Source organism: Babylonia areolata, chromosome 3, assembly GCF_041734735.1.
Source record: "Babylonia areolata isolate BAREFJ2019XMU chromosome 3, ASM4173473v1, whole genome shotgun sequence".
In the NCBI taxonomy this organism is placed as follows: domain Eukaryota; kingdom Metazoa; phylum Mollusca; class Gastropoda; order Neogastropoda; family Buccinidae; genus Babylonia; species Babylonia areolata.
In genome coordinates, this window is record NC_134878.1 from 39,852,597 (window position 1) to 39,879,892 (window position 27,296).

General features: G+C 44.0%; 1 protein-coding gene across 1 annotated transcript in view; it reads left to right on the top strand.

Moving 5' to 3' along the window:
- LOC143279981 (serine/threonine-protein kinase STK11-like) overlaps positions 1–27,296 on the top strand; it is a 124,643-nt gene that overhangs the window by 52,657 nt on the left and 44,690 nt on the right. The window contains exon 6 of the mRNA XM_076584379.1: positions 27,009–27,066. Within this exon, the coding sequence (XP_076440494.1) occupies positions 27,009–27,066 (58 nt within the window). The remainder of the gene's footprint in view (positions 1–27,008; positions 27,067–27,296) is intronic.

The following is a 27,296-nucleotide window of genomic DNA, read 5'->3' on the forward strand; positions in this document are numbered from 1 at the left end:
CAAACAGATGACACCCACTGGATAGCATGTGTCACAGCTTCAACTTTCATTGTCAGGCTGAAGGTTGTGACATTGTATACAAAATTCTCTTCCCTGATTGTTTTTACATTTTGCTTTGCAGTGAATCCCCAATGGGACTGGTTGGTGACTGAATCATCTGTGCATATGATGATATCCTCTTTGCTGTTTTCTTCTATGAGTAGCTTCACCTCTGCATCAGTTCCGCCCTCCTCCCGAAACCTGGAGGGGGTCAGGCTGGTGTTCTCCTGACCCACTCCCGGGAGGGTCACTACCTTGTCGTGGTCGGGAGGCTTAGTGGCCAGTGATCGAGCGAGCTATGTCGGCGGGGGCATCAGTGCTTCTTGGGGTTTGGTGCTCTGATCCCAGGTCTTAATTGACAGCCTACATAGCCATCGTAGCTGTCAGGGCTGAATAAGTGGTGGTTTTGTACTGATGCCCCTGATAGGGCTTCCCATGCCGAACAGGTCGTGAGTGAGGCCCAAACTAAACGTGACCCACTGTCCCTTTCGCTGTTCTCTATTCTTCTTTTTACTGCCTCTTTTCTGTCCTCAGCTCCCCATCAAGCCTTCTTTTCCACATTCTTTTTTTCTCTGCGGCCTTCTTTAGGCCCGCCGTGTTTGCCGTGCGGCGCGACCTGTGATGGAGGGGAATGAGATCCTGGGGATTGAGAGAGCACGCTGCTCTCAACACATCCCTTTGGCTCGGACCTCTCCTAAGACAGGCGGCACACCTTGGCCCGTGTGTGTCAATCGGCTACCCCTTCATGGGGCTGGGTCAAGACTGGCAGTTTAGTGGCTGACGAAGGTAACCCCCGTAGTGCTCGGTTCTCTGTCCCCGGGAGCTGGGCATGATCGGGGGGGAACACGTTGGAGCTGGACTGTTGGTCGTATATCCCTCCCGAAACCTGGAAGGGGTCAAGCTGGTGTTCCCTTGACCCTGGCCCCTAAGTTGGACCCCATGGTGGGTGGGTAAGGGAGGGATGAATTCAATTTTTTTTCAACATGACTTCCAAAAAACTACACCCCCCTGGCTCGGGTAAAAGAAGAAGACAGGGAACGGATGACTCAGACTCCGATTTGGAGGTCGTTGAGACCTCTGGATTTTGGCCATCGTGGCTGGTGATGGAGGGCGCTGATGACGACAAGCCGTTGTCGGCTCTCAGCCCCTTCGCTATCCAGAAGGGCTTTCAGTGTCTGGCAGGATCGCTGAAGTCCATCAAGAGGCTGAGGAGCGGAGCATTTTTAGTTCAGACGGAATCCAAAAGGCAGACACAGCTCCTTCTCAAGGCGACCACTTTCGTGGATAGGGCGGTGAAGGTTTCCCCTCACAAAGGCCTCAACTGCTCAAAGGGGGTCATCAGATGCCCGGAGTTGAAAGGTGTGTCTGAGGCCGAGATCAAGAGCGAGCTGTCCTCTCAGGGAGTGACCGAAGTGTACAGGGTGACGGTGAGGAAGGGGTCGGACAGAGTCCCGACCAACACTTTCTTCCTCACCTTCTGCTGCCCGGATGTCCCCAAGGACATTCAGGTCGGATACCTCATGGTCAGCGTAAGCTTGTATGTGCCGTCCCCCCTGAGATGCTTTAAATGTCAGAAATTCGGACACGTCAGGGACCGATGTAAGGAGGAAGAGGCGTGTGGCACCTGTTCGAAGGCGGCGCACCAGGGCGATTGCGTCAATCCAGCCCGGTGCGCGAACTGCGGAGGTGGCCACCCGTCCTCATCGAAAGACTGCCCCGTCTGGAAAAAAGAGAAACAAATCCAGAAAGTCAAGACAGAAAAGAAAATTTCCTTCTTTGAGGCAAGGAAACAGGTGGAGGCCGCGTCGCCTAAGGTGTCGTATGCCTCTGTCGTCAGACCCAGGACGGTGGACGTCGCGGTCCAGACGACGTCCACAGGAACACAGACGGACGACTTAACCGCCTCGTCGGAACTGTTGGCCTTGGGTGGAGACGCCGTGTCCACCCCTTCCCATCCTGTGCGGCAGTCCTCAGGGGCTGCTGGGCGGGAGCGGAAAACCTCGGGCGGAGGCACGTTGTCCTCCTCCCGCCCCACCCCACCCCCCGGCACCCCTCGCCCCGCCTCTCGTCTGCCTGGCCCTCGGGCTGGTGGAAGTGGCCGGAAGCCCCCCGTACCTCCAAGGCTCAAGGAGGGGAGGGTTGCGGCCTCGGCGGGATCGGGAGGGGCCGAGGTGGTGGATATTCCGACTCGGTCGGAATCTGAAAAATTTATTTCGAAAAACAAATACTCCATCCTGGCGGACCTTGAGCCACCGCAAGCACAGGAGCAGGGGGTAGCGATGGAATAGGCTGCTGCTTTATTATTTTAACCTTTTTTAATGGCAGTGATCCACTGGAACATCCGGGGGTTCCATGCCAATTTTCAGGAACTCCAGCTGCTTTGTCGTGCTTTGAAACCCTCAGTGCTGGCGCTGCAGGAGACTCTGCAAAGAGATGGCAAGGTTTTATCTCTCTCTGGTTTTAACTCCGTTTTTAAACCCGCTCAACCGAAGCAAGAGGGATTGACGGGAGGTGTCGCCCTTTTTATTCGCAAGTCCCTTTTATACAGTACAGTTCTTTTAAGCACCCCTTTACAGGCGGTGGCAGTCAGAGTCACGCTTGAGAAAACCATCACTGTCTGCTCTCTCTATCTTCCTCCTTCCGTCCGCGTTCTGAGGCAGGACCTCATGAACCTGGTCGACCAGCTCCCACGTCCGTTTTTACTGTTGGGCGACTTCAATGGACACTCCCCGCTCTGGGGAAGTGAGATGACATCAGCCCGAGGTCTTCTCTTGGAAAACCTTCTTTCAGACATGGACTTGTGCTGTCTTAACGACAAGTCTCCCACTTACCTGCATCTGTCCTCTGGAAAGCTCTGGTGTTTAGATCTGTCGGTCTGCGATCCATCGTTGGTCCTGGACTACGAGTGGAAAGTGCACGACGATCTGCATGGGAGTGACCACTTTCCTGTCGTCCTCCGCCCCACAGATGGAGAAGGTGACTCTCTGCCTGACCGCCTGTATTACGACAAAGCAGACTGTAGTTTTTTTACCACCAAGATAAGAGCGGAGCTGCAGGAAGAAACAGTATTGAAAAGCAAGGACCCTGCTGACGCTCTGACTCGGATCGTTTTAGATTGCGCCAAAGCAGCAGTCCCATCGTCTACCTCCAAGCCTCAGGTCCCTAGAACGCCCTGGTTCAACGCGGAATGTCGGGAGGCCCGCAAGTCTCGGAAGAGAGCGCAGCGACGCGTCTTTTGGAGACCGGAGACCGATAGCGTTCGAACCCATCAACAGCTGAGGGCGAAAGCCAGGTATGTTTTTAAAAAGAGCCAGAGGAAGTCATGGAGAGATTTCTGCTCTTCCTTAACCTCCAACACACCCAAGAAGAAAGTCTGGAGGGTTTTAAAAAGAATTAAGGGCAAAAACGTATGCCCAACCTTTCACCATCTTAAACTCTCAGACGCTCTGGTCACAGAGAAGAAAGCAGTTGCCAATTTGCTTGCCTCCACAATAGAACAGAACTCGAGATCTGCTAACAAATCTGCTCGCTTTCTTAAAATCAAAAACCTGTCAGAAAAAACACCGTGTAACTTCTTTTCCGACAACACAGAGAATTACTACCTCCCTTTCACAATGAACGAACTTAAATCTGCCCTTCAGACCTGTACGGATTCCTGTCCAGGAATGGACGAGGTCCATTATAAACTCCTAAAGCACCTTCCCCAAACCTGTCTGGACACCCTGCTTAAAGTTTATAACCACATCTGGGTCACAGGCTTCTTTCCACCCTCCTGGCGGAAAGCCCTCATAATCCCGCTGCCGAAACCGGGAAAAGACCCCTCGAACCCCTCCAACTACCGCCCAATTGCACTGACCAGCTGCGTCTGCAAACTGATGGAGAAGATGGTCAACGGTAGACTGATGTGGAAACTAGAGACCGACGGCCTTCTGGCGAAAGAACAGTGCGGTTTCCGCAAGCATCGCTCTACCGTTGACCATCTGGTCCGTCTGGAAACCACTGTCAGAAATGCATTTGTAAACAAACAACATGTGGTGGCCATATTTTTCGACTTGGAGAAAGCTTACGATACCACGTGGAAATTTGGTATTCTTTCCGACTTGCACAAGCTCGGCTTCCGAGGACACCTGCCTCAGTTCATCCACAATTTTTTACAAGACAGACAATTCCAGGTGAGAGTCGGCACCACCCTGTCCGACATTCACGAGCAGGAGCTGGGTGTCCCGCAAGGGAGCATCCTGTCGCCGGCTCTTTTCAGCATCAAAATTAATGACATCGTTCAATCCGTTCAGAGGGGATCGGACAGCTCGCTGTTCGTAGATGATTTTGCCTTATATGCAACCGGCAGCACGTACGCCAGCATCCAGCGACGGCTTCAGCTCTGCGTCAACAAAATCCAGTGTTGGGCAGAGGAGAATGGCTTCACGTTTTCGTCCTCCAAAACTGAATGCATCCATTTTCATAATTTTCGCCAGTTCTATCCGGACCCTGAAATCCGTCTGGGAACATCCACCATCCTGGCGGTCAAGGAAGCCAGATTCTTAGGGGTCGTCTTCGATCAGAAGCTGAACTTCCTCAGCCACATTAAACAGCTGAAAATATCTTGCCAAAAAGCCCTTAACATCATCCGAGTTGTGGCACACACGAACTGGGGTGCTGATAAGAGAACTCTCTTGCACCTCTACAGAGCCCTGGTCCGGTCCAAACTGGATTATGGAAGTGTGGTATACGGCTCGGCCAGACCGTCCTATCTGAAACTGTTGGACCCTGTACACCACCAAGGGCTCCGTCTCAGCTTAGGTGCTTTCCGCACCACCCCTGTGCACAGCCTGTACGCAGAGGCGGGGGAACCGCCTCTTTCCAACCGCAGACTGAATCTGACCCTGAACTATTATCTGAAATTGTTCTCTGAACCTACAAACCCTGCTTACGACGCTGTATTCAACAACCCTTTCGATAAGAAATTTACAGACAACCCAAACTGCATACCTCCTCTCGGACTCCGCATTCAGCCGCACTTAGAAAAGGCCGATCTGGATGTCGGTGGCATCTCGGATTTCTCTAAGTTCCCTGACAGCCCTCCGTGGACCTTTACAACACCTGAGGTTCGATTCGATCTGGCCTCGTACCGTAAGGACACCACCAGTTCTCTGGCCTACAGAACCTACTTTTCAGAACTGTGCCACAAATTCCCCACTTTTCAAAGCATCTTCACTGACGGTTCCAAGTCAGAGGACGGAGTCGCCGCATCTGCGTTCTGTCCCGCCTTTCCTGACCGGCCCTCAACGGAACACATCCTGTCTGACAGCTCGGTGTACACCGCGGAACTGACCGCACTGGTTCTGGCGGTAAAAATGGTTCTCTCTTCGAAACAAAAGAGATTCATGATCTTTTCCGACTCCTTGTCAGCCCTGGAGGCCATCGCCTGCAGGAATATCACTCATCCCAAACTGCTGGAATTTTATGAAACTTTTACTCTCGCAATGAAGAAAGGATACGAGGTTGTGTTGGCCTGGGTTCCCGGACATGTTGGCATTCGTGGTAACGAAAGGGCGGACCTGCTGGCCAGGAACGCTGTAAAGAAAGAATTGTCCAGATCCTTGGTACCCTATACAGACATGAAGCGGAAGGTCAACACTTACGTCAAGGATCTTTGGCAAGAGGAGTGGAACACCCAGACGGACAACAAGCTCTTCCAGATCCGTCCGGACCTAAAAGAGACCCTCCCTTCGGGGGTGAAGAACAGAAAGGAGGAGTCTGTGCTGTGCAGACTGCGCGCGAGGCACACTTTTTTTTTACTCATTCTTACTTGTTGAAGGGGGAGGAGGCCCCTCGATGCATTCCCTGTGATGAGCCTCTCACCGTGAAACACGTGCTCCTTGACTGTTGGGATCTGCGTGACGTTAGACGCAGACATTACACGGCGGTTTCTTTGAAGACTTTGTTTCGTGATGTCCCTCCGTGGGCGCTGATGGACTTCTTAAAAGAAGTGAACCTTTTTAACCAGATTTGAAGGTTTTAAACTATGGAAGTTTTTTTTAACTTTGGAGTGGAAAGTTTGAATTGTTGACTCGTTTTAATTGGTTGTTTTTTTATCCTTGTAGTAGTTATTGACGCGGCGATAGCCTTGAGATGGCCTTAGTGGTCGGCGAGGCTCTAAGCACCATAATTTCATTTCATTTCAGGGCTTGGGAAAGCTGGGTGTTGAAGGGCTAGCTTGTCGTTCCGACATTAGCCTGGTTGCCTGACCAACACAGGTGACTTTTTTTTTTTTAGTGAAGAGGAGTTGTGCAGTCCCTTCCCCACTCTCTCGCCTACCGATGCTCACAGTTCCAGAGGTGCAGATACTGCCATGTGTAAGACAGCCTCAGCAGGTGCAGGTTTTTTCTTCAAAGTTCTGTCTCCAAGGAGGACTTCCAGCCAAGGATAAGAGCTCCCCCTGCCCTTTGGTCATCCTCTTCCACCTTCACAGCCGTTGGGAAAGGTTTCCTCCTCCACCTGGTCTAACCTTTATGGTAGCAATAATTTCAACTGCATCTCCAATCTGAAGACATGGATGAATAAAAACAAGCTAAATTTAAACGAGGATAAACCTGAAATAATGATTATCACCCCACAAAGACTTTCCCACTCAGTCTCTCTTCCTTCCTCAGTGCCCCTCAGTGGCACCAAAATTCCTCTTTACTCTTCCATCCATAATCTTGGTGTCATACTCGACCAGTCTCTTTCCTATCAGCAGCATGTTGCAAATATATGCAAATTGTGTTACATTGAAATTTGAAGATGCAACCAAAACGCTCCTCTGTGCTTTTGTGCTGTCCCACCTGGATTATTGTAATTCCCTTGTAGATACACCCAGCTACATCATTGCTTGAAAGTCCACAACCATGCTGCTTGTCATGTCTTTTGTTCTTCTAAATTTGATCACGTCTCTCCTGTCCTTCATGTTTCACACTGGCTCCCAGTACACGAAAGAATTATTTAGAGTTGTTTCACTTTGTTTCACATTCATTTAGGCTGGTGGTCCACAGTATCTTTCCGAACTCATTCATCCTCACATACCCTCACGCCAGCTCTGCTCTTCTTCTGACACACACCTGCTCAGGATCAATCCTGTTTGACCCAAGACGAATGACCAACACAGTTTTTTCATACCAAGCCCCCATTCTTTGGAAACAGCTTCCTCAGCCTTTCCATCAGCCTTTTAAATCCAGTCTGAAGACCCACCTTTTGCCCTTCTGAATAATTTTCAAGAGCTTATCCCATTCCAGTATTAACTAAAATGACTGTCAGTGAGTGAGTGAGTTTGAGAGTTTCAGAATTTTGTAGATTGTATTTTTGATTGTGTACTATTTATGATTGTGTACTGTGACTTGTGTATGTGTGCATACGTGGGTGCTTATGTGTGTTGTGTGTGTTTGGGTGTGTGTGTGTGTGTATGTGTGAATGATTTGATAATGTTTTGTATCTTGTGTTCAATTTTTCCTTTTCTGATATTAACATGTATTATATTTGTTAACGCTTAGGGTATATTTTGAAGATTAGGCATAAATGTTCATTATCATTATTATCAATCATTTGGGTGGGACAAAAAAAAGGGGACGTTTACCATAAGTATTTTTTGCTAATCAATGGAATACACAGTGTGCACAGTCATTTGAAGAACAAACATTTGTGATTGTTTCATGACTAATATTTGTCTCAGTTGAGAAAATTATTCAGAATACCAAAATAATCCATACTATATCAGTTTCATCCATTTTAGCGCACTTATTTGATTTTTGTTTTTCCAAGATGGCCAACATTGGAAGAAAACAGCATTTCTCTTGCTCATGATTGGCATGCAAAATTAAGTCATTAAATCAGGCAAATTGAACACACTTGTTCAGCAGAATTGGCAGGTTTTCTTTCCTGTAATAATTGTTGCATAGAATAGTTAATGGTTGTGTGTTTAGAAAGAAATGAAATACAAGCACGAACAGTCAAAGTGTCCAAAGCCAGTTGCTGATTACCAATTGTTTTTGTTCCCAGATTTTTTAACATTTTATTTCTATTTTGATGTTTACATCGTGGTTTTCACCACAAAAGAAACAAATTTAACAATGTTCTCTAAAACTAAACCTAACTTCAGTACCCCATACCTCCCCTACCTTTACCCCACTCCACACCAGTAACATTGTCTCTTTGTGTCAGTTTTTGAAAATATGCTGTTATGTAGTAACTTCATAAAAGTTTCTGACTGTGTTCTTTGGAACAGTTTGTTTCTCTTTCTTTAACTCTTTCCGGACGAAGGAATGCTCACGCATTCCTACACAAAACGTATTCGGTTTCGGACGAAGGAATGGAATAGCATTCTCCGAAAGTAAAATTCCATCATGCGCTGTACACGTGATTTTGTGATTAGCTAAGCAGAGTGCGCTATTCTGGGTCACTCCACAATCAAACAGTATGATTGGTTAGTCTGGGATGTGTGGCCTGTCTCGCACATACGCTGACAAAGTCACTGACCGGTCATCTGCTCGCGTGCCAGCCTGTTAGCAAAGCGGCCTCTTCTCAGAATGTTGTGAAGCGAACAAGGCAGTGACAGCAATGTTTTAGGGTTGCCGAAGTACTTGAAATGCTACAAACTGAAGGGTCGGACATTGAAGAGGTGGATGATGACGAAGAAGAAAGCGAATTTAATGCAGAAAGCGAGCATGGGTATGGTGATTCGGGGTGAAAAATTGGCAGTATTTTCTACATCTGGCAAAACTGTAAAAATAAGATGAGAAATTTGATTTTTTTTATATGTAATAGCTCAACACGTAATAAACCAGTTCTGAAAGTTTCATTTTCTTACACAGTATTTTGTATTTTTTGTAATTTTTTTCCAAACCCTTACAAATGGGCCGTCTGTGGGGAAAAGCAAGGGAGAAAACTTGTCGTCCCGAGTGAGTTAAGACTTGATTATTGAGGACTCTATTGGCGGGGTGGGGGGTTTGCAGTCCACTGTATATAAACAAAAGAATGAATTTCCCAATATCAATTCTTAAAGAATGCAGAACATTTCAAAACTTGGGTCTAAATACCGTAGTAATAAATCACTGTTGTAGTTTAAGATTGTTTATATAACATACCTCCTACCATGTATGAATTGTGGGAACTGGTGTGTGTAAGGGGAGGGGTGCCAGTGGGGATATGAGTATGTCAGGCAACTACTTCGGTTTAAGCAGATGTGATGCAGCTAAAACTCTCCCTATTCTGTTGCTTACACACTCACTGAGACCCCAACCACACACAAACACACATACATAAACACATGCATGCATGCATCCATGCACACACACACACACACACAGACACACACATTGATCTGGATATATTGTGATTAAAAAATGGTGAAATGCCAGTGACAGTGCCACCCCACTCTCTCTCTTTGTGTGTCTTTCTCTCTTGTTCTGTCTTTTTGTTATGTTTTGTTGTTGTTGTTGTTTTAGGATAGTAACTAACTTCTTCAGGTCCCTTCAGAATGGGCCGATGGTCTTCTGAATAAATATTTCATTTTCTCTCTTTCTGTCACATGCTTGCTCTCACAGTTTTTCTCTCTCTCCCTCCCTCTCTCCCTCTCTCTCTCTCTCACAAACACACACACACACACACATTGATCTAGGTATATATTGTGATCTAGATCTAGGCTGTGATCAGAAAACGATGAAGTACGTGATGAAATTGACATCCCTCCAACCCCTATCACCCCCCAAACACACAGTTTGCTCTAAATCAGTTAATCTGTATTGTGATTGAAAGTCGATGAAATACTCATACTGGTTAACAGTTACAGCCAACACTTACACACACACACACACACACACACACACACACACACACACAAAATAAATAAATAAATAAAGCATATGCTCTGTCTCTCTCTTTCTGTCTCTCTCACACATGCACTCACACACACACTCACACATGCACACACACAAACACACACACACCCTCTCTCTCACTCTGTCTCACATGCACACACACACACACACTCTTTCACACATACACACACACACACACACACACACACACACACACACACACTCAACCACTCTCTCTCTCTCTCTCTCTCTCTATATATATATATATATATATATATATATCTCCCTCTTTTTCTCACACACACACACACACACACAAACACTCACATGTATACTCTGTCTGTCTCTTTCTCTCTGTCTCACACACACACACACACACACACACACACACACACACACACACACTCACACTCACACTCCCATACACACACACTCTCTCTGTGTCTGTCTGTCTCTCTCGCTGTCACACACACACACACACACACACACACACATGTGCATGCATGCACTCACACTTACAATTCTCAGTTCTAGAAATACTCAATTCAGATGGAAAGTAGAAAGTATGATTTGGATCAGTGTATGTTATTTGGCCTTCTGGTAACACTAAATCATGGCTCACTCTTTGACTCACATGGTCACTCAGTCAGTGGATGAGATGTTTGGTGAAGCAAGTTAAACACAGAGAATTTTACTGACCTGAGTAAGAAAGATACTGTCAAACCAACTGAATAAGCATTATCTTGCCTCAAAAGCCCACAATACTTGCAAACTGTCTCTACCATCTAATAAGAGTGAATAAACAGTGGATTTGTTTCACACAAGTTCTTTCAGAACTATGTAAAACAAAGGAATCCAGTTCATCTGGAACACATATGTCAGACCAAAAGTATGTGATCCTCTGTATTTCCAGAACTGTTCCATTTTGTTTTATATGGGTTATTTAGTGACCTCAGTCAGCGATGGCTTGCATGCTTGCATGCTTATTATTATACCACCTTGCCTCTAAATCCTTCATTTAAAGATCTTATTTTGTAGTTTCCAAATTGACTCCAAAAAGCCTTTAAGGATCCAGCAGTAAATCCATCTGTGCCTGGACTCATATTATTTTTCATTTTTTTCAAAGCTTCGCCTACTTCCTCTACAGAGATTTAGCCTTCAAGTGAATGACTTTCTTCTATGATTAATTATGGCAAATCATTAACTAATTCTGATATTTCACAATATTCTACTTCCCCGTTCCTATATGAATTTTAATAATTCTTTTTTTAACCTCATTTGCGATATCATCAGTAAATTTATTTAAGTCCACAAAAATATTTACTTTTTTTTTCTTCTGCCACCTATCAAATTATTACCTGTTGTCTCCTTGACATTTTGTACACTTTTTAAATTTTTATTTCAAAGTTACTATTGAAAAGAACAGCTACACGTCTTAAAGGAAAGGGCAGAATTTCAGTATTACTTCATTTGGACCTTTCTGCCACTTTCAACACAACCGATCACGAAATTCTACTGAGCAAGCTCGAGAACGCCTTCAGACTTTGTGGGAAAGCACTCAGCTGGTTTTGGTCTTACTTGGTAAAACATTCAACTGGTTTTGGTCTTACTTCTCAGAAAGAAATCAGTTTGTTCTGTTTAAGATCATCACTCTGAAATTTTAACCCAAATCACTACTTTCAGCTCAAATCACTACTCTGAAAGTTTAACTCGCACGTTTTGGTGTTCTACAAGGTTCTGTGCTAGGCTATGTACACTTCCCCTGTGTCTGAGTTAATCCATAGTCACTCAGCTGCACATGAAATGTTTGCTGATGACATGCAGTTACTAAAATCTGCTGTTCTGGCTGATATCTTTTGCTCTTGTCATCTTTGCAGGCTTGTTTTTCTGACATGGAAAGTTGGATGTCAAACAACAAACTTAAATTGTGATAAAAGTGAAACCATCCGTTTCTTTCAGAAGTTACAACCCTCTTCCATTTCAGTTCCTATTTCTACTTCACTCCTATTGGCTGATTGCAAAATCAAGTTCTCTGACTGAGCCCATGACCTTGGTGTTATTGACAGTGATCTTTATCTGAAACAACATGTCACAAAAACTTGGCAGCTAGCCTACTTTGAGCTCAAACGTATCTCTTCAATTTGTTCACTTCTTACAGAATAAGCAACCAAGACACTAGCCTCTTCTCACACACATTCTTGTCTGGACTATAGCAGCTCTGTCTTCATTAGCTGGCATTCAACCTTTTTAGCGCATTTAGAACTCTGCTGCCAGGTTTATTCATAAATCCTCTTGAAATCAACACTGCACCTCTGTTTTATAAATTGCACTGAACAAAGAATGAAATACAATTGCTCTTATTTCTGCTACAAAGTTATCACAGGCTCTGCTCCTCAATATCTGAACTTCTCCATATGTACATTCCTTCTAGGACCCATCATCCTCTGCTGATACCAGGCTCTTTCAGCTTCCTATTATCACACGCAAACAGCATGGCCAACAAGCTTTTTCTTTCTCAGCAGCTAAACTCTGGAACTCTCTACCATACTTTCTTTGACAGAGTTAGTTCCTAGGGTTTTTCAGGTCAGGCCTGAAAACTTATCTTTACCCATTGCTATGATTGCTATGATTAAGGCCTATCCCCTCCTACCGTTTAAGGATGTGCTGTTACCATCCAGACTGATTATTGTTACTTGTTATTGCTTTGTGTTATACACCATACCATGTTATTGTATCTTTGGTATTAGTACTATTACTTTTTGCAGTTTCTTTTTTTCTTTTTTTTTTGTGTGTGTGTGTGTTTTTCCCCCCCTTGTACACAAGGTATATTTTGACATTTCACAACATCATTGTGATTCAACATTCACATAGCAGAACATTTGATCCATTAATGATCATCAAAAAAAATCATTAATTTGTTGAGATACAAGGGTTATTTTTCAAAATGTTATTACTTATAATAGTAATAATAAGATGAAGAACAATAACAAATGATAAAGAACAAGATAAAAGGAAATATTGACAATGATACCAAATGTCACATCATGGCATGTATTCATGATGACATAGCTCCAAGGAGCACCAGAGGTTTTTTTATTTTTATTTTTATTTATTTATTTATTTATTTTTTAAGAAAGTGTTATTAAAGGATTAATATAATTACGTTATCAATTACCTGTGGCAGCTTATTTCTTTTATCAAAATTAATGTACAAACATGTCAAATTTTGCAGTATATTCATTTCTGATATTGTTAAAAATTCTGTCAAACATGCATCATTCATATAATGTGTTATGATGACAGTTTTCATTTTACTCAATGTTCTGTTACCAACACAGAGTATGGTAGCCATTTTTTAACAAAATCACAGTAATTCATTTCCATTGTGTGTACATGCTTTTCTAACTTGTATCTATACTTGAGGTCAAGCAGGAATGCTTGCAGAGTTGGTTTTATTTGATTGATTCTGCTCCTATGTATAACAAATTTTGCCCATAATAACATTAAATCAAAAGTATCATCCATTGTATTTTTATCATCAGTTCCAAACAATGCCAATTCAAAGTTCAATGACAGTTGTTCACAGTTTTCACATTTCTCTCTCAATAACTTATTAAAGTCCTGCCAAAAGGTTTGCAAAACTGGACAAAACCATAAATAATGTTGCACTGTGTCTTTTTCAATATAACATAAATTACATTTGTCATCATCAGTTACACCCATGTTTTTTAGGACAATATTTGATACTAAAACTCCATGACATATTCTAAGCTGAAACCATTTCATCTTTATTTCTTTGATTCTATTTACCTTTTTTAATGTATTCTTCCAGTCAATATGAGTACCTAACCTATTTTCCCATTTCATAAAAGCTTTCATATAAAAAATTTCGTTTTTCTCCGAGATTATATCGTAATAAATCTGTGTTCCCTTTTTTACCCCACAAATGGTTTCTAACACCTTACTATTTTCCTTGTTGTGATGATTCTCTAATACTATATTTCTTTTTCTGACGTATTCTTTGATTGATTGAATGCAACTAAGGTAATTAAGGTAATTTGTTCTTATTCCCCACTTCTTAAAAAAGTCTTCCTGCCTTAAAAACTGGCAGTTTTCGTCCAGAATATCACGCACGAAAAATGTATTTTTTTCTTTCCAGTTTTTAAAGTGAAAAGGATTGTTGTCGATTCTAAATTTAGCATTGAAAAAGATGGGTTCAGCTAATAACTCTTTGCTCTTATCTAGTTCAGTGTGTGTGTTGAAATTGTCATAAGCCTTCATAACGTCTTTCCCAAAGTTATTATAATTTTTATCTTTTAAGAACCGCTTCGAGCCATAACAGTTTAACCTAGCTATTTCTGGGCAAGTGGTTTGTAATATTCTTTTCCATTTGAAATTTCCTGCATAGAGTTTCCTTACCCAGGACAGTTTCAGTGCTTGTATAAATGCGTGTATGTTTGGTAAGCCAATGCCCCCATTTTCAATACTGTGAACTGAGTGTATTCGTTATATTTTGTCCGGCTTCTTGTCCCATACAAATTCAAAACACATATTCTGAAGCTTTTAAATTTCACTGTCTGGTGGGTTTGGTAACAACAACCACAGGTACACTAGTTTAGATAGTATGAGGGATTTTAAAAAAGCTACCCTTCCTAGTGGTGTACACGATCGTTTAGACCTTCCATTAATTTGTCTTCTGTGTTAAATTCTGTCAAGTGTGATAGATCATTCATAAACCAAATGCCTAGGATTTTAAATTTCTTAGGATTCCAATTCATATGTTTTTCTGTTAAATACTTTACATTTAAATTCTTATTTCTACCTGACCATACATTAACAGTATTTAATTTTAAACCTGAAATTTCTTCAAAAGAATTTAATGCATCAAATAACTTATTGTAAGATTTTCTATCTCCGTCTAGCGTGAATGAAGTGTCATCTGCAAACTGGCTTATTTTGAATTCTATGTCTGAAATCTGTATCCCTTTAATTTCTTCATCTTCCCGAATTTTACACGCTAGTATCTCTGCACACAATACAAATAAATAGGGTGATAGTGGATCCCCTTGTCTACACCCTCTGCCAATGGGAAGCTTCAAGACCTTTTTCCGTTAACTATCACATAGGTTTTGATATTATTGTAAAAGGTATGTATCCATTGACTAATATCCTTTCCAAAACCAAACACTTTCAGAACATTTTGAATATAATTCCAATTGACAGAGTCAAAGGCTTTCTCAGAGTCTATGGAGACTAAAAGACCAGGCAGATTTCTTTTTTCTAGGTAGTTTATCATGTCGTACAATGTTCGTATATTGTCTCCTATGTACCGTCCTGCTATAAACCCTGTCTGGTCCTCGTGAATAAGTTTTGGTAATACTGTTTTCATCCGGTTTGCAATACAGGTTGACCCAATTTTATAAGTGACATTAACTCTCTCCGGACGAAGGAATGCATGAGCATTCCTACATAAAATGTATTCAGTTTCAGACGACAGAATGGAATAGCATTTTCAAGAAAAAAAAATCCATCATGCGCTGTACACATGATTTTGTGATTAGCCAAGCAGAGTGCGCTATTCTGGGTCACTCTACAACCGAATGGTATGATTGGTCAGCCTGCCATGTGTGGCCCGTCTCGCACATATGCTGACAAAGTCACTGACCAGTCGTCTGCTCGCGTGCCAGCCTGTTAGGAAAGCGGGCTCTTCTCAAATGTTGTGGAGCGAACAAGGCAGCGACGGCAATGTTTTAGTGTTGCCGAAGTACTTGAAATGCTACAAACTGAAGGGTCGGACATTGAAGAGATGGATGATGACAAAGAAGAAAGTAAATTAAATGCAGAAAGCGAGCATGGGTATGGTGATTTGGGGTGAAAATTTGGCATTATTTTTTACATTTGGCAAAACTGTAAAAATAAGATGAGAAATTTGATTTTTTTTTAAATATGTAATAGCTCAACACGTAATAAACTAGTTCTGAAAGTTTCATTTTCTTACTCTATATTTTGTATTTTTTGTAATTTTTTTCCAAACCCTTACAAATGGGCTGTCTGTGGGGAAAAGCAAGGGAGAAAACTTGTCGTCCTGAGTGAGTTAAGGAGAGAAATTGGTCACCAGTTTGTTAAGTATTCCCTAGGTTTATCTCCCTTCGGTAAACATATTACAAGTCCTTTTTTTTGTGTGATAGACATTTCCCCTTTAGTAAAGCCCTCATTTAGTGATCGAATTACAAAATCTCCTAGCTGTCTCCAAAAGAACTTAAAAAAATTAAATCATTCCGTCAGTTCCTGGGCTTTTGTCGTTTTGCATGTTTTTTAATGCTTGTGAAGCTTCTTCTTTACTTATTAGTCCCTCTAATTCGTCAGATTCATCTTTATTCAATGTTGGTACTTTTGTGTAAAGATTGATATCTATCATTCTACAATTTCTTTTTTTTATTTATAAAGTTCCTCGTAAAACGTCTTTGTTCCTTCTAACATTCCTTCTCTATCCGATAATACTCTACCGTCTTCTGTCATCAATTTCAACATCTGTTTTCTTACAATGTGCCTTTTCTCCAAAGAACAAAAATATTTATCTATTTTTTCCCCTTGAGATACCCATCTTGCCTTAGACCTTAAAATTATTCCTTCCATTTTTGTTTACCTAAATTCAGCTAGATGTAATTTTTTCTCATTCAGCAGTATTAAATCATCTTCGTTTAAGTGTGACTTTCTCTCTAAATTTTGTATTTCGTTTTCTAATTTTTGTTCATGCTGTTTTGATTCCCATGTCCTATGTATGCTATATGTAATTGACTTTGCTCTGATTTCCATAAGAAGCGTGTCTAAAAACAGTTGGTCTGATATCATGAACTGAATATTGTCATTAGGTATCTGGTTCAGGTTATCTCTTGCATATGGAAATACTGCATATTGACCTTTTATTTCTCCAATAGTATCATTTATAATTTTTACGTATGCATGATTTTTGAGTAATGAAGAGTTAAATTTCCACAAGGTTTTAATTTTCTCTTCAGTCTTAAAGGTGAGTTCAGTCAATATCAAGGAATGGTCACTTCTATATCCATAAACAATATCTGCATTGCTAATGTAAGTAATCAATGTATCTGAGACTAAACAGAAATCAAGTCTGCTTTGCTGAAATGGGTTTGTTCTCCTCCAGCTATATCAGAGAACTTCTGGATTAAGCTTTCTCCAAACATCTACCAGTTCTAATTGGGAAATCATTTCAAATACTACTTCTCTAGCTTTAGCATTGTTAATGTGTTTATAATTATAATAATTGAGAATTGGATTTAATACAAGGTTCCAATCTCCTGCAATGATCACATCCAAGACATCTAGTGCTACAATCTTTTCTTTAATTTCTTTGAAAAAATCAGGTTCGTCTTTGTTTGGACCATAAATATTTACAAGCACTATATGTCTACCCATTGTATTTAACACCAATATAATGTAGTTTCCTTTTTTTATCCCTTATTATCTTTTTAATTTTGAAATCAAAATTATTGTTCATTAATATAGCCACTCCTCTCGATCTACTGTTATTTGAGGAAAATACACATTCATAACCCCATTCAGTTCTAATCTGTTGCTCTAATGTCTTAGTGAAGTGGGTATCCTGTAAGAAATACACTGAACAATTTTTCTGTCTTAAATATTGAAATACATTTCTTCTTTTTTGGAAATTACCTAGACCTTGGCAGTTGAGAGATGATATTGTAAAGCTACTCATTGCTAGTTTGCTTGTCTGGTATAAAACTAATGCTCCTTATTTTGATTGTGTATTTTTCAGACATGCCGTGTTTGTCATGACGTAAAGCAAAAGTTTGACAAAAATGAATATTATCAAAAATAAAGTGTGAAATGTACGTAACTTGAAAAAAGAAAAAGAAAACATATTGAAAGTGACAAAACATTCTTCTGTGGATGGGTTTCACTGGGCATTTAGCACATAAAAACAGAAGTATACCCCAGAAACGAATTTTAAGAAAAAGGGAAGATGATGCAAAATCACCATCGTCATCCATGAATTAGTAACATATACATGTATAAATCACTACACTGATACACGGTTACTCACGTAAACATGTAGAAGTCATAGACCACATGAACTGAAGTAACCCCATGTAACTTTCTCTGGGGACATAAATATTGCAGGAAGTAAGAAAAAACAACACACACTAAAAACCACACACACAAAGTATCAATACAGCTTCCTTTTTTTTTTTCAATTATATACCAAAAAGGAAAATGTGGTCTTTGCATAGATTTCAACTAAGGGCCACAACCCTCCCCAACCTTCCTTATGCCCCCTTCCCCCCTCCCCCCTCATCTTCACCCTCCCCACCCCGCAGAGGACAGCAGGGGGAAAAAAACATGCTTGTGCGGGAAAAAACCCAAAACAAAACACCCCCACACACACACACACACACACACACACACACACCCGCACACACACACACTCACACAAAAACGTGCACTTCGTGACCAGATGAGAACACCTGAGCTGCCTCCCGAAACCTGGAGGGGGTCAGGTTGGTGTTCTCTTGACCCTCTCCCGGGAGGGTCACTACCTTGTCGTGGTCGGGAGGCTTAGTGGCCAGTGATCGAGCGAGCTATGTCGGCGGGGGCATCAGTGCTTCTTGGGGTTTGGTGCTCTGGTCTCAGGTCTTAATTGACAGCCTACATAGCCATCGTAGCTGTTCGGGCTGAATAAGTGGTGGTTTTGTACTGATGCCCCTGATAGGGCTTCCCATGCCGAACAGGTCATGAGTGAGGCCCAAACTAAATGTGACCTACTGTCCCTTTCGCTGTTCTCTATTCTTCTTTTTACCGCCTCTTTTCTGTCCTCAGCTCCCCATCAAGCCTTCTTTTCCACATTCTTTTTTCTCTGCGGCCTTCTTCAGGCCCGCTGTGTTTGCCGTGCGGCGCGACCTGTGATGGAGGGGAATGAGATCCTGGGGATTGAGAGAGCACGCTGCTCTCAACACATCCCTTTGGCTCGGACCTCTCCTAAGACAGGCGGTACACCTTGGCCCGTGTGTGTCAATCGGCTACCCCTTCGTGGGGCTGGGTCAAGACTGGCAGTTTAGTGGCTAGCGAAGATAACCCCCATAGTGCTCGGTTCTCTGTCTCCGGGAGCTGGGCATGATCGGGGGGGAACACGTTGGAGCTAGACTGTTGGTCGTATATCCCTCCCGAAACCTGGAAGGGGTCAAGCTGGTGTTCCCTTGACCCTGGCCCCTAAGTTGGACCCCATGGTGGGTGGGTAAGGGAGGGATGAATTTACATTTTTTTCAACATGACTTCCAAAAAATCACACCCCCATAACTCTGGGAAAAGACGACGACAAGGAACGGACGACTCAGACTCCGATTCGGAGGTCGTTGAGACCTCAGGATTTTGGCCATCGTGGCTTGTGATGGAGGGCGCTGATGACGACAAGCCATTGTCGGCTCTCAGCCCCTTTGCTATCCAGAAGGGCTTTCAGTGTCTGGCAGGATCGCTGAAATCCATCAAGAGGCTGAGGAGCGGAGCATTTTTAGTGCAGACAGAGTCCAAAAGGCAGACACAGCTCCTTCTCAAGGCGACCACTTTTGTGGATAGGGCGGTGAAGGTTTCCCCTCACAAAGGTCTCAACTGCTCAAAGGGGGTCATCAGATGCCCGGAGTTGAAAGGTGTGTCTGAGGCTGAAATCAAGAGCGAGCTGTCCTCTCAGGGAGTGACCGACGTGTACAGGGTGACGGTGAGGAAGGGGTCGGACAGAGTCCCGACCAACACTTTCTTCCTCACCTTCTGCTGCCCGGATGTCCCCAAGGACATTCGGGTCGGATACCTGATAGTTAGTGTAAGCCTGTATGTGCCGTCCCCTCTGAGATGTTTTAAATGCCAGAAATTTGGACACGTGAGAGACCAATGCAAGGAGGAAGAGGCGTGTGGCACCTGTTCGAAGGCGGCGTACCAGGGCGATTGCGTCAGTGCAGCCCGGTGTGCGAACTGCGGAGGTGGCCACCCGTCCTCATCGAAAGACTGCCCCGCCTGGAAAAAAGAAAAACAAATCCAGAAGGTCAAGACAGAAAAGAAGATATCCTTCTTTGAGGCAAAGAAACAGGTGGAGGCCGTGTCGCCTAAGGCGTCGTACGCCTCTGTCGTCAGACCCAGGACGGTGGACATCGCAGTCCAGACGACGTCCACAGGGACGCAGACAGACGACTTACCCACCTCGTCGGAACCGTTGGCCTTGGGTGGAGGCGCCGTGTCCACCCCTTCCCATCCTGTGCGGCAGTCCTCAGGGGCTGCTGGGCGGGAGCGGAAAACCTCGGGCGGAGGCACGTTGTCCGCCTCCCGCCCCACCCCGCCCCCCTCGCCCCACCTCTCGTCTGCCTGGCCCTCGGGCTGGCGGAGGTGGCCGGAAACCCCCCGTACCTCCAAAACTCAAGGAGGGGAGGGTTGCGGCCCCGGCGGGATCGGGAGGGGCCGAGGTCTTGGATATTCCGACTCGCTCGGAATCGGAAAAATTAATTTCGAAAAATAAATACTCCATCCTAGCCGACCTTGAGCCACCGCAAGCAGAGGAGCAGGGGGTAGCGATGGAATAGGCTGCTGCTTTATTTTTTTAAAAACCTTTTTAATGGCAGTGATCCACTGGAACATCCGTGGGTTCTACGCCAATTTCCGTTTTTAAACCCGCTCAACCGAAGCAAGAGGGATTGACGGGAGGTGTCGCTCTTTTTATTCGCAAGTCCCTTTTATACAGTACAGTTCTTTTAAGCACCCCTTTACAGGCGGTGGCAGTCAGAGTCACGCTTGAGAAAACCATCACTGTCTGCTCTCTCTATCTTCCTTCTTCCGTCTGTGTTCTGAGGCAGGACCTCATGAACCTGGTCGACCAGCTCCCACGTCCGTTTTTACTGTTGGGCGACTTCAATGGACACTCCCCGCTCTGGGGAAGTGAGATGACATCAGCCCGAGGTCTTCTCTTGGAAAACCTTCTTTCTGACATGGACTTGTGCTGTCTTAATGACAAGTCTCCCACTTACCTTCATCTGTCCTCTGGAAAGCTCTCGTGTTTAGATCTGTCGGTCTGTGATCCATCGTTGGTCCTGGACTACGAGTGGAAAGTGCACGACGATCTGCATGGGAGTGACCACTTTCCTGTCGTCCTCCGCCCCACAGATGGAGAAGGTGACTCTCTGCCTGACCGCCTGAACTACGACAAAGCAGACTGGAGTTTTTTTACCAAGAAGATAAGAGCGGAGCTGCAGGAAGAAACAGTATTGAAAAGCAAGGACCCTGCTGACACTCTGACTCGGATCGTTTTAGATTGTGCCAAAGCAGTAGTCCCATCGTCTACCTCCAAGCCTCAGGTGCCAAGAACGCCCTGGTTCAACGCGGAATGTCGGGAGGCCCGCAAGTCTCGGAAGAGAGCGCAGCGACGCGTCTTTCGGAGACCGATAGCGTTCGAACCCATCAACAGCTGAGGGCGAAAGCCAGGTACGTTTTTAAAAAGAGCCAGAGGAAGTCATGGAGAGATTTTTGCTCTTCCTTAACCAACACACCCAAGAAGAAAGTGTGGAGGGTTTTAAAAAGAATTAAGGGCAAAAACGTATGCCCAACCTTTCATCATCTTAAACTTTCAGACGCTCTGGTCACAGAGAAGAAAGCAGTTGCCAATTTGCTTGCCTCCACAATTGAACAGAACTCGAGATCTGCTAACAAATCTGCTCGGTTTCTTAAAACCAAAAACCTGTCAGAAAAAACACCATGTAACTTCTTTTCCGACAACACAGAGAATTACAACCTTCCTTTCACAATGAATGAACTTAAATCTGCCTTTCAGACCTGTACGGATTCCTGTCCAGGAATGGACGAGGTCCATTATGAACTCTTAAAGCATCTTCCCCAAACCTGTCTGGACACCCTGCTTAAAGTTTATAACCACATCTGGGTCACAGGCTTCTTTCCACCCTCCTGGCGGAAAGCCCTCATAATCCCGCTGCCAAAACCGGGAAAAGACCCCTCGAACCCCTCCAACTACCGCCCAATAGCACTGACCAGCTGCATCTGCAAACTGATGGAGAAGATGGTCAACGGTAGACTGATGTGGAAACTAGAGACCGACGGCCTTCTGGCGAAAGAACAGTGTGGTTTCCGCAAGCATGGCTCTACCGTTGACCATCTGGTTCGTCTGGAAACCACTGTAAGAAATGCCTTTGTGAACAAACAACATGTGGTGGCCATATTTTTTGACTTGGAGAAAGCTTACGATACCACGTGGAAATTTGGTATTCTCTCGGACTTGCACAAGCTCGGCTTCCGAGGACACCTGCCTCAGTTCATCCACAATTTTCTTACAAGACAGACAATTCCAGGTGAGAGTCGGCACCACCCTGTCCGACATTCACGAGCAGGAGCTGGGTGTCCCGCAAGGGAGCATCCTGTCGCCGGCTCTTTTCAGCATCAAAATTAATGACATTGTTCAATCCGTTGAGAAGGGATCGGACAGCTCGCTGTTCGTGGACGATTTTGCCTTATATGCAACCGGCAGCACGTATGCCAGCATCCAGCGACGGCTTCAGCTCTGCGTCAGCAAAATCCAGTGTTGGGCAGAGGAGAATGGCTTCACATTTTCGTCCTCCAAAACTGAATGCATCCATTTTCATAATTTTCGCCAGTTCTATCCGGACCCTGAAATCCGTCTGGGAACATCCACCATCCCGGCGGTCAAGGAAGCCAGATTCTTAGGGGTCGTCTTTGATCAGAAGCTGAACTTCCTCAGCCATATTAAACAGCTGAAAATATCTTGCCTAAAAGCCCTGAACATCATCCGAGTTGTGGCACACACGAACTGGGGTGCTGATAAGAGAACTCTCTTGCATCTCTACAGAGCCCTGGTCCGGTCCAAACTGGATTATGGAAGTGTAGTATACGGCTCGGCCAGACCGTCCTACCTGAAACTGTTGGACCCTGTACACCACCAAGGGCTCCGTCTCAGCTTAGGTGCTTTCCACACCACCCCTGTGCACAGCCTGTACGCAGAGGCGGGGGAACCGCCTCTTTCCAACCGCAGACTGAAGCTGACCCTGAATTATTATTTGAAATTGTTTTCTGAACCTACAAACCCTGCTTACGACGCTGTATTCAACAACCCTTTTGATAAGAAATTTACAGACAACCCAAACTGCATACCTCCTCTCGGACTCCGCATTCAGCCGCACTTAGAAAAGGCCGATCTGGATGTCGGTGGCATCTCGGATTTCTCTAAGTTCCCTGACAGCCCTCCGTGGACCTTTACAACACCTGAGGTCCGATTCGATCTGGCCTCGTACCGTAAGGACACCACCAGTTCTCTGGCCTACAGAACCTACTTTTCGGAACTGTGCCACAAATTCCCCACTTTTCAAAGCATCTTCACTGACATTTCCAAGTCAGAGGACGGAGTCGCCGCATCTGCGTTCTGTCCCGCCTTTCCTGACCGGCCCTCAACGGAGCACATCCTGTCTGACAGCTCGGTGTACACTGCGGAACTGACCGCACTGGTTCTGGCGGTAAAAATGGTTCTCTCTTCGAAACAAAAGAGATTCATGATCTTTTCCGACTCCTTGTCAGCCCTGGAGGCCATCGCCTGCAGGAATATCACTCATCCCAAACTGCTGGAATTTTATGAAACTTTTACTCTCGCAACGAAGAAAGGATACGAGGTTGTGTTGGCCTGGGTTCCCGGACATGTTGGCATTCGTGGTAACGAAAGGGCGGACCTGCTGGCCAGGAACGCTGTAAAGAAAGAATTGTCCAGATCCTTGGTACCCTATACAGACATGAAGCGGAAGGTCAACACTTACGTCAATGATCTTTGGCAAGAGGAGTGGAACACCCAGACGGACAACAAGCTCTTCCAGATCCGTCCGGACCTAAAAGAGACCCTCCCTTCGGGGGTGAAGAACAGAAAGGAGGAGTCTGTGCTGTGCAGACTGCGCGCGGGGCACACTTTTTTTACTCATTCTTACTTGTTGAAGGGGGAAGAGGCCCCTCGATGCATTCCCTGTGATGAGCCTCTCACCGTGAAACACGTGCTCCTTGATTGTTGGGATCTGCATGACGTTAGACGCAGACATTACACGGCGGTTTCTTTGAAGACTTTGTTTCGTGATGTCCCTCCGTGGGCGCTGATGGACTTCTTAAAAGAAGTGAACCTTTTTAACCAGATTTGAAGGTTTTAAACTATGGAAGTTTTTTTTTAACTTTGGAGTGGAAAGTTTGAAGTGGTGACTCGTTTTAATTGGTTTTTTTTTTTTTATCCTTGTAGTAGTTATTGACGCGGCGATAGCCTTGAAATGGCCTTAGTGGTCGGCGAGGCTCTAAGCACCATAATTTCATTTCATTTCACACCTGAGCTGATTTCATAACACCAGCCTGTCCTCCATGTACTCGTCCATCCAAACCTGATGTCCTTAGATTTTTTGTTATCAGTACAACTGTACTTTTAGCATCAAAACTCTGTACATTTCTATTGCAGTTTCTGTTACTGTAAAGTGGCATGAGTGTTTGAAGGTGCCATGTAAACTTCCATTATTATTATGTATGATGAAATGGGAGCAAACATGCCCCTCTGTCTGTGTGATTTAGAGTAAATTATTTCTCAAACCTTTTTAATCCACCACATTTTGCGAACTTAGATAGTTTCACATCAGAGTTTTATGCAGCCTCATGTTCTCTGCAATGCTTACTGATGCCTTCAGAGATGGCGATGTTGGAATCAGCCTAAAGTACCGAACAGATGGCAAGCTGTTTAACCTCAGAAGGCTTCAAGCAAAAACCAAGGTCATGATAGACATCATTAGAAACTTTTTGTTTGCTGATGATTGTGCCCTCAACACTGGATCTGAAGCTGACATGCAACTCAGTGTCAACAAGTTTGCCACTGCCAGCAGGAACTTTGGCCTTACTATCAGCACGAAGAAAACTGAAACCCTACGTTGAGCCCAACATCACAGTCAACGGTCAGAGACTCAGTGTGGTGGAGCGGTTCACATACCTTGGCAGCACGCTGTCATGAAATGCGACCACCGACAATGAAGTGAACGCCAGGATTGCGAGAGCAAGCGCAACCTTTGGCAGACTCTATGCAAATGTCTGGAACAGAAGAGGCATTGGTCTCAATACCAAGCTAAAGGTCTACAGAGCAGTAGCTCTCCCCACACTACTGTACGCCTGCGAAACTTGGACAGTGTACCAACAACACGCCAAGAAGCTGAACCACTTTCACACAACATGCCTCAGGAAGCTACTGAACAGCAAGTGGCAAGACAGGACCCCAGACATGGAGGTGCTTGCAAAAGCCACCCTTCCCAGCATTTTCACCATCCTGATGCAGTCCCAGCTTTGCTGGGTTGGACACGTGGCGCGCATGCCAGACCATCGGCTGCCCAAAAGGCTCTTCTGTGGCGAGCTGCAACAAGGGAAGAGGTCACATGGAGGCCAGAAGAAGCGCTTCAGAGATACTCTGAAAGTCTCTTTGAAAGCGTTTGACATCAACCCTAACTCCTGGGAGGAATCTGCAATGGACCGTGACAAATGGCGTGCTGCTGTGCACAAAGGCGCCAAGTTGTGCGAGGCCAACAGGACTGCTGCAGCTGTTCAGAAGAGGCAGGCCAGAAAGTCTTGGGCAAAGAAGCTCCCTGACAATGATATGCCTGTCTTTGTCTGCCCCAACTGTCAGCGAACATTTTGTGCCCAGATTGGACTATTCAGCCATCTGCGCATTCACAGATAGACTCATGAGCATCCCCCCCACCCCACCACCACCCTCCCCGCATCCCCCAGTTGGATGACAACGATGGTCATCATTGATCTCGATGGACACACACCACCATTCCAACAAAGAAATGTCCATACCTCCAATAGCTTTCAGATTCCCCACTTTGTTCTGTTTGTATAAATTAGGAGGAATCTATTCTGCTTATGTTTTGGAGCTGCCTGAATTTTGGAATGCCTTGGTTTCATTGCTTCAGGAAAACTGGGAGCCTTGTTGCCATTTTACTTAGGCTGTAGTGTTTGTCATCCTCGATTGAATGCGAGGATCCTGTGGGATTGCCAGGGGTCTTTCAGTATAAATAGCATCCCCGCCTTCTGGAAATTCTGTGCTAGAAATTTCTTCTTTTCTATCACTCTCTTTGTTTCTGCCTTTTTTCTTTCTTCACTGTTGTCTCCTTTTTCTGCCTTCCCAGTCCATTCCCCTTTCTTTTTTCAAGCAAGCCTTGACACTTTTTTCTCTTTTCCGCAGTCTATGATGTGCTCTTTGTGCTGTTTTACTCTGGCGATTAGGTAGTGTGATGTAAACACTGGGATGGGCACTAGCTGCCCATTCTGCAGTGTTGCGTATATGACCTTACATATATATATATATATATATATATATATATATATATGTATGTGTGTGTGTGTTTGTGTGTGTGTGTGTTTTGTTGTTTTATTTGACAGCTGACTGTGCATTGAATGCACAAATAGTCATTGAAGAGAGTGTTTTGTTTCACAGATAGTCTGAATAATGGATCAGAATTGTATGGAAGGAATGGGTTGGTTGACTGTCAGTTGAAGGGAGGCAATTTATTACAATTTATCAAAGCCAAAAAGTCATGAAGACAGAGACAGTTTCAAATTCTGATAGAGCATATCATGGTCATTAAACAATAAAATGCCAGTTGATTTAGGCCACTTAAGATGGCATTATTCCATTTTCATCACACAACTTCCAGTTCTGTAAACTGTTGTTTCTGAGCAAAAATGAAATGTGCATTGACATACCTGAAAAGTATGGTATGTGAGCTATGGTAACAATCCCCACCTCACTCCACATTTGTTGTTTTGCAGGAATCACTCAGGCTTTGCCTCTTGTTTATGAGTTATGACACAGTCAAGACTAAATGTTTTATTTTGTTGCTAGTTATTTTTTTTCTGGCAGAACAGTGTAATTTCAAATGTCTATAAATTCTGAGAGAAAGAGGAGCAAGGAAAGGATATTTTGATATTTATTTTTTATATTAGATAAAGTAATCGTGATTTCTTCAATAGAAGCCTCTTCAATTGTAGTATGAATGTGCTGTTTTTGTTATCCAGGTATGCTGAAATACAGTGCAGCTGAACGATTCTCTATACAACAGATCAAGCACCATGAGTAAGTTTCATTTGTGCTTGTACTATTCCCTCATTCACACATGCAATAATGGGGTATTTTTTCTGTTATTCTTCACTGTGGGATGGAACAGAATGCATGTATCTGGTTGTTGAACTGTTTGTGTGGACAGGTTTAATGTTGAGATGGTTTGTAGAAAAACAAAATGTTGAATAGTCTTACTCTTATTTCACATTACTGGTCATTAATTTTGTTGACACGCTGCTGGGTAT